Source organism: Artemia sp. Qi Xiang Cuo, chromosome 11 (assembly GCF_049724085.1).
Source record: "Artemia sp. Qi Xiang Cuo chromosome 11, ASM4972408v1, whole genome shotgun sequence".
NCBI lineage: Eukaryota > Metazoa > Arthropoda > Branchiopoda > Anostraca > Artemiidae > Artemia > Artemia sp. Qi Xiang Cuo.
In genome coordinates, this window is record NC_142804.1 from 23878579 (window position 1) to 23896260 (window position 17682).

General features: G+C 36.6%; 1 protein-coding gene across 2 annotated transcripts in view; it reads right to left on the reverse strand.

Moving 5' to 3' along the window:
• LOC148946780 (uncharacterized) overlaps positions 1 to 14854 on the reverse strand; it is a 308282-nt gene extending 293428 nt beyond the window's left edge. For both annotated transcript variants that reach the window (XM_089096599.1, XM_089096600.1), the window contains exon 1: positions 14569 to 14854. In XM_089096599.1, coding sequence (XP_088952725.1) covers positions 14569 to 14826 — 258 coding nt within the window. In that variant the 5' untranslated portion in view covers positions 14827 to 14854. The remainder of the gene's footprint in view (positions 1 to 14568) is intronic.
• Between the last annotated feature and the right edge of the window lie 2828 nt (positions 14855 to 17682).

Genomic DNA, 17682 nt, shown 5'->3' on the forward strand with positions numbered 1-17682 from the left:
TCTCAAAGTGTTCGACCCATCTCGCTTTAGCTTTTTCCTTATCGCTCATTGCCACCCCATTCCTATCTTTAACTGGGACAAGTCCGGATTGACTACTACCTCTCAATTTGTTAACGTGCCAGTACAATGTTTTACTATTATGCCGTCTAGCTGCATCTTCTAAATCATCGGCAATTTTATCCATGGCCTCCACTTCACACCTCCTTAGTTCATATTTCAATGCTTTCTCCAAATCTTTACATTTCTTTTGTTTTCATGCGATCTATCACTCAGATAATTCTTGTACAAGTCCTTTCTCCTTTCTATTAAAAATAAAGCTTTTTCACTAATATTCTTAGCTGCAGTTCTAGCTTTCTTCCCCAATACACCTTCAGCAGCTTCACAAATTATTTTTCTAAAATTTTCCAACCATCTTCCAAAGTATCAAATTTTAAACTCTCAAGTTTAGTATTTAACTGTTCCTGGAAAGTTTCTCTCAAATTCTCATCCTGGAGTGTACTAACATCATAACTTCCCGGGAGGTAATTACCCTTCCGATAGTTCAGCTTTAAATTAGCCCTTGACGCTACTAGATGGTGATCTTTACTTTTAACATCAATAACAGCACTCCTATATACCCTAGTATCTTGTATTAATCCTGCCAGTCTTCGGTTTACTATAACATAATCAATAAGGTTTGCTGTCTTACCATCACGTGAATACCATGTTAGCTTATCAGCCCTTTTATGACCAAACACCGTATTGGTTATAACTAGATTGTTATACCTACAAAATTGCAAAAGTCTGTATCCATAACTGTTTTCTTTTCCTACACCAAATTTACCTAAGCTGGGATACCATCTATCCTTATTTCTACCAACTTGGGCGTTAAAATCTCCCAGTAATAAAATCATATTTCTACCTGGGACCTTGTCTATTTGCTCCTGTAACTGTAAGTAAAATTCTTCTGAGTCACTAGTATCTCCGTCAGTCGGTTCTACAGGGGCGTATATTACTATAACTGATACCCTGATCTTTCTAGTCATAAAATGAGCAATTAGTATTCTATTATTAATACCTTTCCAGTCTAAACAAGACTTAGCAGCTTCCTTATTCATCATGAGCCCTACTTCCTGTCTATGCACCCCATCCTTCGTGCCTGAGTAAACAAATTTTATATCACCTAATTTCATGCTTCCTACCCCTGGGATACGAGTTTCTGTAACACCTAATAAATCCAGTTTGAATCGTCTGAATTCGTCAGTCAAAATGTCGATACGATAGTCATTTTTAATGTCGTAACATTCCAAGTTCCAATTTTCATGTTCTTTAAATCATTGAAATTTTTTTCGCATCAGGAAAAGCAATGATCCCGGATACCAGTGCAGGACGGGGATCATATATCTTCTCAAGTCTACACCGAAGTGCTTAAGCTGGCTTAGAACCGGACAGCAAGAAGTCCCTGGGACCTCCATGAATGGAGGCTTTGTGCAATCCTGGGCCCATCTTGGTCACAACATGGTTTTCAGCACTTGGTGATGCTCTTCTATCAACAAGAGTCGAAATCCTGCACAGACAATCTCAAGCCTATTACCTCCGACTAATTATATATTCATGCCTACAAATATTATGCTACTACGGGGAGGCAACCCGTAATAGATAAATCAGCTAGGAAGAGGTTTTTCAGCCCAAAGACGCCCATCAGAACATACCAATCCCAAAAGAATTGTCCCTTAGTCAGAATCCCGTGCGAATGCTGTGTCGTTTACTAGGCTATAATGTCCTCGATGGGCGCCACTCCTTAATGGGGAATAGAATTGACCACAAGGTCCACAGCCTTGCTGGTGCCCCGAAAAGGTTAAGGCAGCCCTTTACAGAGGCTGTTGCCCATAGATCTGGATCTTCCGCCCTGTCGCAGTTCTCCTCCAATAGAGGATCTTCCCGTGATGGTGTTCTGCATCACCATACAATTTAACCCATTGCTGGGAGAAGGTTTGCAACTCATGGAACTTGTGGACAAACCTGTGGGCCCTTTTGAGTGTACATTTTAGGGGCCTTCTTCCTCCTCCGCCTGTATTTATACTCTATGGGGAATAATGTAATATGAGTGATTTGTGCTGAGTTATCAAAAAAACATTACATGTCGAATAAAGGGAGATTCAAATTCAACTATTTAGCAAAACAGAGGAGAATTTACATTACTGGGCAGACTCACATTCAACTATTATGCTATATACGTTCAACTATACAGAGATAAATTCACAGTACCAATTCCTTTGAGAATGAAAAAAAATTGTCCTCTATGCACTCGTCTTCTCATCTGACAATTGTATATTTCTTTTTGCATCCTTTGTCAAGATATCGAGAGTCGGTAATAGCAATGTCCCCTTTCTACGTGCTGCTGAACCAAAAATCGGTCATGAAAATAAGCACCACTACAACATAAAGCCCCTCCAATACATTCCAGTCAACACCTTGTATTCGTAGATCTGTCAGTTAACATTAAGAAGTAACTTGGGCGATCCTCTAGCAATAACAAAAGGTTTGGATGGAATTACATGTCATTTTCGACCCATTCAGTGGGATGGCTAATATAATTCATTTTGTTTGTCCTGATATTGATTGATATTTCGCTGAACTTGGACCACGACAATTGGTTCATTGAATGGACAATTACAGGGTCGTTCGTCAATGTCTGGTTACCGTTTCAGTAATTTGTTTGCTGAGTTATTTTGCCCTGCACTACTCCTGGCTATAAAATACATTGTACTGAATGCCGTGTATTTTCCGTCCTCTACACTATATGATTGGGGCTCTGGGAATGATTTTAAATGCTTCACAAAATCCCAGGTCTGTGTCCCATCCCTCGGCGAGCGATTGAAATCACGAAAAAGCGGAAAAGGTTTAAAGAGGGAGAGAAAGACTTCATCGCTCATAAGTCTCAACTCGGGCCGGAAGTGTGAAACATAAACAAGAAAAAGAAAGTAAAAATTGTTGGATCGAAAAAGGATTTCTTTTCCTAGAAATAACATCTACCACATAAATAGTTGAATCCTTCAGTCAACTCATCTGTAAATTTTTTGATACAGAAAATTTTGATGTGGTGTAAAACAATTTAATCCGCAACATCCACTCTCTGAAAATGTCAATTTTAAAATTTATTCTAGTTAAGATTATTTCATAGGTTTGAATTCAACATTTATAGATGTGCGTGTAATTGTTAGAAAATATAACAATGAAAAACAAGTGCAGCCGAGGGGCTATCAATGAAAATTGTTGGAACGTTGTTGAATTGTGTAGAACTTTGGTGAGCACAAGCAACAACCTTTCAAATTATGCGAGGTATATAAAATTCATGTTGATGACTCCAAAGTCATATAAGAAATTGAGGGATTTGGTCATTGAATATGAATGTAAAAAGGACACAAATACTGGTAATATACTTAGAGATGCGACAACTAAAGATTTAAATTCTGTTGGTAAACTAAACTATGAGATATTTAGTGTATCTCAATGGTTGCCTCCCAATGTTAAGATTGATATGAAAATGCTCTTCACACCGTCCAGTTTTATTTTGCGAAAAGTCCTTGGCACTGCAACCGATGTAACAGTTTTTTTCACCACGGCAATACTTCAAGTACAAAAACAACAAGTTATGATTTATGTTGCCTTGTCAATTGAAAAATTAACAACCTCTGGAAATAATATCAAATTTCTCGTTTCTAATACAATCACGAATAAACGAAATATTGCTACGGATACGCGTGCCTACACTGATTCATCATTTATCGACAGTGAAATTCCTTCAAAACTTGCTTTGGCTTTTCTAAAAAGTGCTCGCCCCGTTACCAGTACTACTACTAACAACTCACCGCAGCAGCAAGCCACCTGAGGCCAACACACTACACACGCTCTTCCTCCATCACATACTATTCAGAGCCTCCCTTTTTACACCCTTCCACGAAGATCCCATTTCCTTTAAATCTTTCTTTATGACGTCCTCCCGCCCCATACGAGGACGACCTGCTTTGTGTTTATCCCTAGACGATTGACCGAAAAGGACAAACTTCGGCAATCTTTCATCCTTGATTTGCACAACGTGTCCTAGTCACCTGAACTTTTCTTTCACTGTAGGCCTAGAGAGTAGTATTGCACCACATTTTTCGTACAGCCTATTTTTTGGAATACGGTCACTCAGCCGGGTACCCAGAACAATCCTTAAGAAGTTTCTTTAGAAAACATCTAGCAAATTTTCATCCGCTTTTCGAAGCACCCATGCTTCACAGCCATATTTGACTGTCATCACTGCAGCTTCCAATATCCTAATTTTGGTTTGCACACCTTTTTTCCCATTCTTCCAAACTTTTTCTAATTGTGGAAAAAACACCTAAGCCTTGGGTATTCTACTTTTAACATCTTCACTGCTCCCAGCATCCTTACTAATAATACTACCAAGGTAAGTGAAGCTGCCCACCTGATCAATCTTTCATTACCCAATATCACCTTTTCATCTTCACTTATTCCTAGCCTTAGTGACTTAGAGTTCTTAACATTAATTTTCAAACCTATTCTACCACCCTGAACTCCCAAAACCTCAAAAATTTCATTCATTTTGTTCACACTTGCATCTAAAATGCTTAAATCTTCAGCATAATATAAATCCAGGACTCTTTTCCTTCCTATTTGATTCAGTGGTCTCCCATTGCCTTTCCTCTGCTCCTTAAGACAAAGTCTATCCAAATAATCCATACAAAGGGAGAGAGAACACAACCATGCTTAACTCCTGATTTAGTACAAAACCAGCTGCTAACCTTATTTCCTGCCTTAACCACGGCAGTGTTATTGTCGTACTTAGCACACACCGTTAGATCGCGCCGTTAGATCATGGGTAGATTCTCCACATAAATTTGAACTGTTTGGACTTTTATCTCTTTTATGTAAAGTAAATGGATTTTCAATCTACAATTTATCCTTTGATAAATCCTACATGGCCTTATAAGAATTGACAATATAATCCCTAAATGGAGATTCAAAATTATTTGAAAATTATATAACCGAAGAAATGTTTGCGAAAACTCATGGCATCATTGTATTGGATTTGTCCGGTACTCAAGACGTGACTATTGTCCGAACGGGTACTGTACGTTTAGAGTGTACCTTTGCCGAACCATTGGAGGAGAGTATTGCATTTATCTAGCTAAATCAATTTGAAATTTACTGGGAAATTATTCCTTATGGCAGTGTTCTATTAAACTTGGCATCATGAACACTAATCAAATAATCAATGCATTCAATTTGGATCCTTACATGTCCAAATACAAATCCTATTGCATACCGTCGGCTTTCCTGGAGCATTTTCAAAGTTTTGACAATACCCTTATTATTGCTAACAGTGTCCCATCAACTGTAACGATGGTGCATTGGCTCTGCATCTTTCAAACGACAAAGAATATCGAATTTTTTGATCCTCTTGTCCTGCCATATACGTTATACACGCCACACATTAAAAAATTTCTTGATCAAAGTGGAAAATATAGTATTCAAAATCGGAAGCGGGTACAAGATTTATCAACCAAAATCTGTGAAATTCACGATCTATTGTAATTTGGTTTTCAATGTCGTGGACGTACTTACAGTGAATTTCCAAACATTTATGGTGAAAATCCTCGATTTACCGACTTTTTAATTGAAAATACTCTTTTCTACCTACATATTATTAATGTAGGTGCCCTAAGAGTCAAATGCCTTAAAAATGTATATAAATTTTGTTTATTAATAAAATTTGTATGTACAAAAAATACTCTGTCCTATTAGATTTCTTCTTCTACGTATATGTAATTATCAGAAACAATAAGTGGTAGCAGATCGTCAGGATTTAACTTGTATTCATCTTACCATGAAAAGTCGGGGTCACATTTTCCACAATATATTGTAAATTCATTTTTTTAAATCTCTTTTTAAAGTCAGTAATACCATTCTTAACCATACTATAAAATTTATGTTTTTAAGTTTACTTATTTGAAGCCATGTCACAGACAAAATTTTCATGTGAAGAATCACATTTTGTAACAGCCAAATAAAAATCAGAAAGTTTATTATCATAGTAGCCAATATCTTCAAAACGATGACGATAAAACCCGGCTCTTATATTATTCCAGCAATTGAAGCGTAGACAAGGCTCTTCTTCCCAAAACAATTTAAACCACAACGATACCAGTCTCTTAAAAATAAACTGAAATTACGTTTAGTTTTTTTTTGCAATCATGCCTGGGTAAGTATTTTTGTAAGTATTTTAGTGGCAATTGGAGCACAGGAAGCCTCTAGTATGAGATAGATAAGTCTCTTCAAGACGGGAATTACAGTCTTTAATTTTTATAGCATATTCTCTGTACAATTTACAAGGATTGTATAATCTATACTTTTCATTATAGTCATTAACAAAAGTACAGTTCTCATAAGACGACCACCTGCCCAATGTATACATGCATAATGGACATCTGTGAAACATTTTTGATGTTGACTCTCTCACCGCTAAAAAGAAACTTGCGGGGGAAAATGAATGTCCTTCTAGGTAGAGTGACGTCACAAAACTTGTTTAGACGCAATTTTTTGTTGACTTATAAACTGACCGTCTAAGTAGTGATTAAATGCAAAATCACAATACCATTTTGTTTTGTTTCAATTAATAAATCTATAAATTGAGTAAATGCAGCTGGGACCCGATGTAAAAGTGTCATGCAATAGTACGAAGATTAAGAATCAGTTCTCATTATATCGTTAAGCATTTCTTGAGACAATATTTTTCTTCGAAGAGATAACTCTAGAAAATCATCATATAAAATTAACCACCTTTCCAATTTTACTAAATTCCGTAAGATTTTTTGGTTCTCAAATCCAGTCATTTTTAATCCTGACACTCTAACTGCCAATTATAAACTAAGAATTCCGCTTGTAACAAACTTACTCCTTTTTTAGATATTAACCCAAAAAATTCTGACACAAAATAAGCTTTTCAAAAAAAAAATAAAGAACTCCATTGAAATAAAAATGAACGAAATAGAATCAAATAATCTACCAAGTATAGAACTACAACAAATCAGTATCAATATATAAATGAACCCCAAAACAAACAGAAATTAAAATAAGTCAACACAAAACGAGGAGATATTAATCTGAGTAGGGTTCTAAACCCTATGCTTTTTAAAGGTCAGAATATAATTTGTACTTTACTGAAAACATTTAAATGAGTTTACTGAAAAATCTGTCATCCTTCATCCGCACAAAGTGCCCCAGGCAACTGAACCTTTCTTACATTTTAGCCCTAGAGAGCGGTATTGGACCACATTTTTCGAATAGCCTATGACCGTATTTAAAATACGGTCAGTCAATCGGGTACCCAGAACCGTCCATAGGGAATATCTCTGGAAAACATCTAGCTAATCTTCATCCGCTTTTCGGAGCGTCCATGCTTCAGAGCCATATTTGACCACTGTCATCACTGTAGCTCCTAATATTCTAATCTTGGTTTGCAAACTTATCTTCCTATTCTTCCAAACTTTTTTTAACTGTGAAAAAACACCCTGATCCTTGGGTATTCTACTTTTAACATCTTCACTGCTCCCACCATCTTTACTAATAATACTACTAAGGTTAGTGAAGCTGCCCACCTGAGCAATCTATTCATTACCCAACGTCGCCTTTTCATCTTCACTTATTCCTAGCCTTAGCGACTTAGTCTTCCTCCAATCACTTTCAACTTTTAGAAAGGACACTAGCCCTTTGATTTTCCAGTCGAATGAGAAATTTTTGAGGTTTCTACTATAACGCTTTCTATAAAAATCTTATATACCCCCAGGGCATAACTTACAACCCTTTCCCTGAGGGCTGTGGGGGAGTTTCCTCCTCAAAAACATAATTTCTATCTGGAAATCAACTACGCTGAACTAAATGGCTATCTCAAAATTTTGAATGGTTGTGTTTTGGAAAATGGTGGGCGTGGAACTTTCGACTATTCGACTATTAAAAAACTTTCGACTATTAAAAAGGGCACCATTCTCTCCAATTTCGAATCGAATGAGCCATTTTCGAAGTTTTTACGACAACTTTTTAACAAAAAAAGTTTTTAACACAAAAAAAATTTTTTTGGTCAAAACATCGTTCTTTACTTAGGCAGCGCTGCCTATGATTGATTCAGATTATTTTCTTCAATATATTTTGCTAATGCATTTAATGCGTCTTGTAATCTCCGTATATGCACTATATTCGCTTTAGACATAGATCATAATTGTTCTTCCGACTTGAATTTGCATAATGGTTTAACAAATCGTGCACACATCTTGTCCTATTGTCGGCAACCCCATGCAGTTTCCACTCTACTTAAGCTACTCTAGGTTACATTTTGCCATTGCTAGCGCTTTCAATATTCGATAGTGTAAAAGCATCCATTAGAATATCCTCGATGTTGACACACTGAACTCTTTTCTAATCATAGGCAGCGCGCTAGTGCTGCCTACGTAAAGAACGATGTGGGCACAATGTGTTGTTTTTTTTCCCAGACCCGGGCACTTCGTATCGAAGGAGTCGTCGTAGAAACTTCGAAAAGGGCTCATTCGACTGGAAATTGGAGTGGCTAGTGCCCTTTTTAATAGTCGAAAGTGATTGCAGGGCAACTAGCCCCCCCCCTACGCCCATTATTCCCCCAAATACGTCCGATCAAAATTTTGAGATAGCCATTTTTTTCAGCGTAGTCGATTTCCAGATAGAAAAGATATTTTTGAGGAGGACACTCCCCCACAACCCACGGGGCAAGGGTTTTAAGTTAAGCCTTGAGGGCATATAAGGTTTTTATAGAAGGCGTTGTCGTAGAAACTTCAAAAAATGCTCATTCGATTGGAAATTCAAAGGACTCCTGCCCTTTTTAATAGTCGAAAGTGATTTGAGGGCAACTAGCCCCCCCCCCCCACGCCCATCGTTCCCCCAAACATATCCAATCAAAATTTTGGGATAGCAATTTTGTTCAGGGTACTTGATTTCCAAATAGAAAATATATTTTTGAGGAGGAACTCCCCCACAACCCTCGGGGCAAGGGTTTTCAGTTATGCCCTGGGAGCATATAAGGTTTGTATAAAAGGCATTGTCGTAGAAACTTCAAAAAAGGCTCATTCGATTGGAAATTTAAAAGGCTAGTACCCTTTTACAATAGTCGAAAGTGATTGGAGGGCAACTAGCCCCTCCCCTCGCCCATCATTCCCCCAAGCCCATTCAATCAAAATTTTGAGATAGCCATTTTGTTCAGCGTACTTGATTTCCAGATAGAAAATAGGTTTTCGAGGAGGACACTCCCCCACAGCCCTCAGGGCAAGAGTTGTAAGTTATGCCCTGGGGGCATATAAGGTTTTTTATAGAAGGCGTTGTCGTAGAAACTTCAAAAAAGGCTCATTCAATTGGAAAATCAAAGGGCTAGTACTCTTTTTAATAGTCGAAAGTGATTGGAGGGCAACTAGCACCCCCACGCCCATCATTCAACGACACACATCCACTCAAAATATTTAGATAGCCATTTAGTTCAGCGTTGTTGATTTCCAGATAGAATATATGTTTTTGAGGAAGACACTCACCCACAACCCTCAGGGCAAGGGTGTTAAGTTATGGCCCGGGGGCATATGAGATTATTATAGAAGGCGTTATCTTAGAAACTTCAAAACAGGCTATTCGATTGGAAATTCAAAGCGCTAGTACCCTTTTTAATAGTCAAAAGTGATTGGAGGGCAAGTAGCCCCCTCCCCCACACCCATCATTCCCCCAAACACATCCCATGATAATGTTGATATAGCCATTTTGTTCAGCGTAGTTGATTTAAAGATAGAAGATATGTTTTTGAGGAGGACACTCCCCCACATCCCTCAGGGCAAGGGTATTAGGTTATGCCCTAGGGGTATATAAGGTTTTTAAAGAAGGCGTTGTCGTAGAAACTTCAATAAAAGCTCATTCGACTGGAAATTCAAAGGGCTAGTGCTCTTTTTAATAGTTGAAAGTGATTGGAAAGCAACTATCCTCCTCCCCCCCACACACCTATCATTCCCCCAAACACATCCAATAAAAATTTGAGATAGCCATTTTGTCCTGGGTAGTTGATTTCCAGATAGAAAACATATTTTAAGGAGGACACTCACCCACGACCCTCAGGGCAAGGATTATAAGTTATGCCCTGGGGGCACATAAGGTTTTTATTGAAATCTTTGTCGTAGAAACTTGAAAAAGGGCTCATTCGATTTGAAATTCAAAGGACTAGTACCCTTTTTAATAGTCAAAAGTGATTTGAGGACAACTAACCCCCCTCTCTCACCCACCTTTTTCCAAAACACATCCGATCAAAATTTTTAGATAGCCGTTTTATTCAACGTAATTGAAAGTTTTGGAAATTAGGTCTTTAAGGATAACAGCCCCTCCCCCCACATCCCTCAGGGCAGGGATTGTAAGTTATGCCCTGGGGGCATATAAAGTTTTTATTGAAAGCGCTGTCGTAGAAACGTCAAAAGTGCTCATTCAATTGGAAATTGAAAGGGCTAGTGCCTTTTTTAATAGTTGAAAGTGATTGGAGAGCGACTAACACCCCGATCATGCCCATTATTTTCCCAAACACATCCAATCAAAATTTTTAGATATCCATTTTGTTGAACATATTTGAACGTTCTGGAAATAGGGCCTTTTAAGATTATAAACCCCTCAGAGCCCTCAATGCAAGGGTTGTAAGTTATGCCCTGGGGGCATATAAGGTTTATATAGAAAGTTGTTGTATATGATTTATAGAATTGATTTTAATCTTCCTCAAATCCAATTTTTATATGTTTAAAAACTAAATGTTGCCTTAAGATTAAATCAAAATCCACTGTGATAATGCTAATTCCCAATAAGGCATATCAGCTGTTTCCCAACAACGACTGAGGGCATTATGTTCAAACTTTCTGTGCTAGTTCTGCTCTTAAAATTTATCCAAATCAAAATAGTGTAAGTGTATACAAGCTATCAAAGAAAGTAAACAGATTTTTTTGCGAATGGTATCAAGTTTTCCATTACAGGTCAACTAGAGGAGTTATGAAACTAAAGTAAACAGTACTATTTGTGTCCAGATTTTTAAAAAGGTGTATGCTGTTAAAAATTGCTGAAAATTTTTCTCCAGCATACAAATGGCAGGCCAAAGTTTTAAAAAGCGAAAAGACTTATACAATTATTTTCTTTTCCCCTGGAAAGACTATGTCAATATAAAACGAACAGTCATTAATTACAAAAAGTTTTTCCACAAAGTAAATTTTTCAAAGAAAAGTAAAGAACTCCATTAAACAAAAAATGAGCAAAACTAAAATCAAAATGTCTACCAAGCGTGAAACTACCACAAATCAGCATCGATAAATAAATAAAACCCAAAACGAACAGAAATTACAATGATTAACTGACCCAAACTCAAAAAGCGCAAAAATTAGCATAAGTAGGGCACACAACCCCTATGCCTTCCGTAGGCTAGAACATAATTTGTACTATACCGAAAAAATACAAATGAATGTGCATCGTCAGTTTAATATACATATACTGATATTTAGTAATCAAAATGTTAATATTATTTGATTTATATAAGTTATAAAAGTAAAAACATAGTCTTTTCCCTAAAAAGACTATGTCAATATAAAACGGACAGAAATTAATTAAAAAAACTTTTTCCACAAAATAAGTTTTTCAAACAAAAGTAAAGAACTCCATTAAACCAAAAATGAGCAAAAAACAAAATCAAATACTCTACCAAGGGTGAAACTACCACAAATGAGCATCGATAAATAAATGAAACCCAAAACGAGCAGAAATTACAATAATTAACTGAGTCAAACTGAAAAAGAGCAGAAATTAACAAAAGTTGGGCACAAAACCCCTATGCCTTCCCAAGGCCAAAACAAAATTTGCACTTTACCGAAAAAATATAAATGTATTTACTTTTACAACTTTAATAAATCAAATAATACCTACATCTCTTACAAGCTTAAAAAAAGTTTTCGGAATTGAATTCGAAGGGGTTGGGCCCAATAGATCGGGCCTCCAATACTAACGCTAGATGACGTTAGTGATTTTTCGACCCTAGTGACAGTTTCCACTCTTATAAATTGTTCATACATTTTGGCACGTAGTACTGTGTACTGGGCACAATGGGTAGATTAAAATTAGCCATCTACAGTTTTCATTGGAATCGTTCGTATACAGATTGTGGCGGCAATCCAGGATGCTATTAAATAAAAAAAGAAATTTTTTTTCAACTGAAAGTAAGGAGCAACATTAAAACTTAAACCACACAGAAATTATTATATTTTTGAGGGGGTTCACCCCCTCGTCAATACCTCACTCTGTGCGCTAACAATCGAATTTTGTTCCAGTTCTTTCAGGATAATCCCTGAATTACAAAAGCCATATAATTACAATAATTAGTTCTTTTGAAAGTGCTAATAAGAACTTTTGCTTAAAGAGCGAGGTATTGACGAGGGGGCGAACCCCTCCATATACCTAATAATTTCTTTTCGTTTTAAGTTTCAATGTTGCTTCTTACTTTCAGTTGAAAAAAATTGTTTTTTATTAGTTTCTGATCGTTTTTTTAAATAATACTGGGATATCCGGCGCCCCCTTCATGAATAATTCTCTTCCCCCATCAAAATACTTCCATTGAAATATCCTTCAACGTAGCCCCTCCCCCCGACCCTCCTCATCAGAAAAAATCCTTCCTGAAAACTTTCTGTATATTTAGCGATTACCACAACTATATGTAAACAATGGGCAAAGTTCATAAAACACAGTTATTAGATTTTTTCAACTAGGCTCAACAAAATAACTATATCAAAATTTTGATTAGGTGACTTTGGGAAAAATGAGCGGGGGAGGGGGCCTAGTTACCCTCCAATGCTTTCCGTCACTTAAAATGGGCACTCGAACTTCCGTTCGAATGAGTGCTCTTGCGATATTCTACGACCACCGGACCAATATAATCACCCGCTGGAAAAAACCAAAACAAAAAACAAATAAACACGCATCCGTGATCTTTCTTATACTTTTCGATAACTGTTTGATACATTTTCTTAGATGTTTTTTTAAGAATAAATTTATAATGGATCCATTTATGTCATTTATAACTTTGATTTTGAGAAACTTCTCTTCATGAAAAAGCAATTGAATTTTTTGTGTAATCGGATGAAAACCAATATAGACACAATTTTTTTCCGAAATTACAAGTATTGCAACAAAATTAAAAGAAAAAATCTTAGAACCCCTTTGATCTCTGCTCTGAAACGGCTTTTACCAGCGGCTTCAAATACTTTGAGCGTCAGAGCATGTAAAATCAGTCACGGCAATTGGGGCTGGGGACAGGGAGGGCGTTGGTATTTTCATTAGAAAAATTGAAAAACAAAAAAATTGCCCCATTTCTTAATTTAAAAAGACACCTTTCTTATATTTTCACTAAAAAATTGGAAAAAAATTCCCTCTAGCTTAAGAAAAAAAAATTATCTTCATAAAAATCGGAAAAAATCCTTGTTCACCCCCTACACTTTCATGAAGGCACCCTTTGGACACACTCAAGTGAAGACAATGAAGTCGTTATCAATTTAAGCTTACTCACACCCACGATTTTGAAAAATATTTTTTTTGTGTTTTATAGAAATAGTTTCCTTTTGTTGAGAAATTGAAAAATACTCGTCCCTAGATTTTGAAATATTTATTTTGTCACCCCCCCCCACCAATTTACGGGAATCTATGCCACTGTGTACAAATAAATCTGAAAGTAAATATTTTCATGATATTCATGACCTTGATTCAAACTTACACATTGGTAGCTATCGACCAATTGCACATCCTACGGATCTATGGATCATTATATGGCTTTTTTTGTCCTGCAATGTTGCCATTTGCGATTCGGGGCATTTACGGTTGCTGAGTAACTAATTTAGTCTTTTATGGATTTATCCGCTAAAGAAGAATAAAAAATACCGAAAGAATATAAAATTTTGCCTCGGCAGCTTTGTAAAAATAAGAAAATCGTTTTTTCATATTATCCTGGAAAAAATTAAATGTTGATTTCTTCTGATTTTATTATAGTTTTCTTATAGAAACTTTGGTAAAACTAACCTTTTGCTTTAAAATCAAAATCATATTTTTTGTTGACACAATATAAAAGTTCGACATGGAGTCAAGTTTTTATCCACATGTGGCATTAGGGGCCAGCTTATCTTTCACGTTTCCTGTAGTAACCATCAGTACAGTTTTGCTAAAAATTATGTTTTGGCAATACACAATTTATAATCAGGGGTTTCTAATCAAGGGAGGACATACCCCTGGATAAACAAGGAAAAAATTAGAGGATGATCTAGAAAAAAGATGATGTATAAATGTAGCTAAATTTGCACATAGTAAATGCAGCAATATTTCCACAAAACCATGCATCTGTTATAAAGAGGGTACAAAATGGCGTTAATGGCACGAGATTAAATTTATCAAGGCTGGTTTAGAAAAAAGAAACACTATCACGGTAGTATTAAAAAAGAAATGCAACGAATTTATTACCTTATAGGGGGATCCGTCAGTATCTTGAATATAAACGTCTCCATTGTTAGCCAGAGTTTGCTCAGCCAGCTGTACCAGTTTCTTCGAAACACTTTCGAACTTTTCCCGATCAAAGAGTTTCTCCCAAAATTTGTTTGAAACTGTAAAAGTAAACTCATAAAACTTAATTTTTACTGAAGCTTTGGCTTTAGCTTCACTAACATCATTGTCAGTGTTCTGACTAGGTGTTTCAGCCTTTTTTGAATTATTGCACCCCATTTATGAGATGGTTCAATCAAATATCTTCCTTTTAGCACAACTATACAACTGTATCTATGCACTTGCTCCAAAATATTGTTATCTTAGAGATAACGAAAAGTATGTAAAATCTGTAGCTAATTAAAAATTCCTCTATAATCTTTCGCAAACACAAGTGATCTCCATTGACATTTATCGACTCAGTAAAGATTGAATTAAACATGCTACGTATCTTAGAAGTCTCTTAAGGACTAAATAGAATAAGGTTTATAAATATATAAATATAGGTTCATAAATATCAGTTTATAAATAGAGACAAAGCATCAGTGGTTTTCAAAGTATTACAAAAGCAGCACTTTTGCTATAAAAAAAGAGACTAAAATTGTGAACGCCAAAATAACTGGCTGGTCATGTCGGCCACCTCGAAATTTTGCCTCGTAGTCATATCCTGATGTTTATGGGATGCTATATAATGGGAAAGTCGCTTGTTCCGGCACATTCCGCGTCTCATTAATACCACCCCTTTCTGTGATTTCATCATTATTTATCTTCAATTAAATATTCAAAAAGTAGAAAGCTAAATCTTCAAACGATCTGACACCTCCCAATTGTGTCATTTGACGACTTGATTAAAAAAAAAAAGTAGAATATGTATAAGAAAAGACCGACTGGCAAAAATACTCAATTTGCAGTTCCATCCAATTTTTACCCTGTTTGGGATAGCTGAATAAACTTATTTCAAACTAATCGAAAATTGAACAAAAAACTAATCATAAAGTAACCTAATGTAAGCAGCCAGGGCAGTGAGAATTGTTGCAAAAACCTTGGTTGGTTTCACTGAGAGAAGTGTTGCAGCACCAATACTTTGATTTTGATTCTTCAGCGTCACTTAAATACCTTAGTTTTCAACACTCCAAAACTTTAAAAATAGTATGACTCAAGCATAATTCCTTCTTCTTCATCAAAGAAAATTATTATACTTTTCTTATAGACGATCTCAAATCCGTTGCACTCTATAAATCACCTTTTTCTCTACTTCCAGACATCCAATCAATGTTATTAGTTATCAAATACACCCTGAAAATAAGCAAATGAGTAGTGTGGCTATAATCACTTTAAAGACATGTCCTATCCGGAATTTAAAGACATGTCCTGTTACGTTACGACGCCCATAGGAGATTTCCATAGGATTTAAACGACGCCCTGTTACGTGACGACGCCCATAGCAGATTTCTAAAATATTTCCACGACGTCGTGTTTCCGTGACAGAGTTGACGCAATCTTGTTTCATTACTAAAAGAAACAAATCTGGCAAGATTCCCATGACACACCCCTGTGCATTCCATGACGCCATACAACAGACTCCTGTTTCCAGATATAATATGAATGACGCGATCTAGTGTAGCATTGCGGCGGGACCCTTCTGGAATTGCCACTTGTAACTTAGCTACAGTACGCACGGGTATCTTACATAATGACGACACACATTTTATGTAATGACAGCGCGATTGTTGAGTAATGAAAGCGCGCATCTCACGTAACAGCAGCAGACATATCACCGTCAAGTTATACTTTTTTGAGATTTAATTTTTCTCCGAAACGTTCAAAGGATTTTTTTCTTTTTTTCTTTATTTTCTTTATTGTTCTTTGTCCTCACTGGGATTCGAAAGCTCAATTTCCTTCCAATGGAACAAAGCTCGAGACGCCAGAACTAGCCTGCTATTCTAAGTATTTTGTCCTGGTTAATATAATCTAGAAATAACTTATTGCACGTTACCTGAGATTCCTTCGACGTCACAAGCTAAACTCCCATGACTCCGTCATCATTTCCTGTTTCAAGCGCATTTCGTGTTTTCGTGACCGGGTGCCACATGGATGACACAAAACGTGCGGAGGGGAAATTCTATTTCTAGACACTATTGTTTCCAATGTTTTCTTAGAGAACGATACCAGATAATATTTTGGATTGTCCTTAATGTATTTTTACTAAAAAGACGAAAGGGGACCACAAGATAGTTAGATTATGTAAACGCTTCGACATTCGTTCAAAACAGCAAATCTTTCCTAAGACATTTTCAGACGTTTCATGTTAAATATCACACATTCAATTCGATGATTCAAGTTTTCATAAATCATGCATTTCATAATTACCTCCAAAACACATTCCGCCTCCCACGGGCTTACTCTGTCCCTTACCATTCACGTAGAATTGAACAGTGGAACTTGCCATTTCATTACCAGAACGATATACTCCAATTCATGCAAAAGTGAAATTCCCACCACATTGCAACACTATTACTGCTCTGCGGCACCCTATGACATCCCACTCATCATTCCTAAGACATACTCAGACCTTTCATGTTAAACATTACACATTCAATCGATGATTCGAGTTTTTGTTAACCAAACCTTTCATAATAAGCTCAAGAACAGATCCTGACACCACGGCATTACACGCGTGTCCCCTACCATCCACGTGGTAGGATGGTAGGGTTTCATGTTAAAAATCACAAATTCAATCCGGTGATTTAAGTTTTCACAAACCAAGCCTTTCATAATAACCTCCAAAACACATCCCGCCACCAACGCATTGCACGCCAGCTCCCTATCATCCACGTGGCATTGAACAGCGGAACCTGGCATTTTATTACTAGAACGTGACACTCCAAGCAATTCCCGCAACAGTGCCACACAATTACTGGTCTGCAGCACCCTCTAACACACCATTCATCATTCCTAAGACATTTTCAGACGTTTCATGTTACAATTTATACATTCAATCCGATGATTAAAGTTTGGCAAACCAGGCCTATCATAATAACCTTTTAAATACATCCCGCCACTACGGCATTAGACGGCTGTGAAATTTAAGCTCTA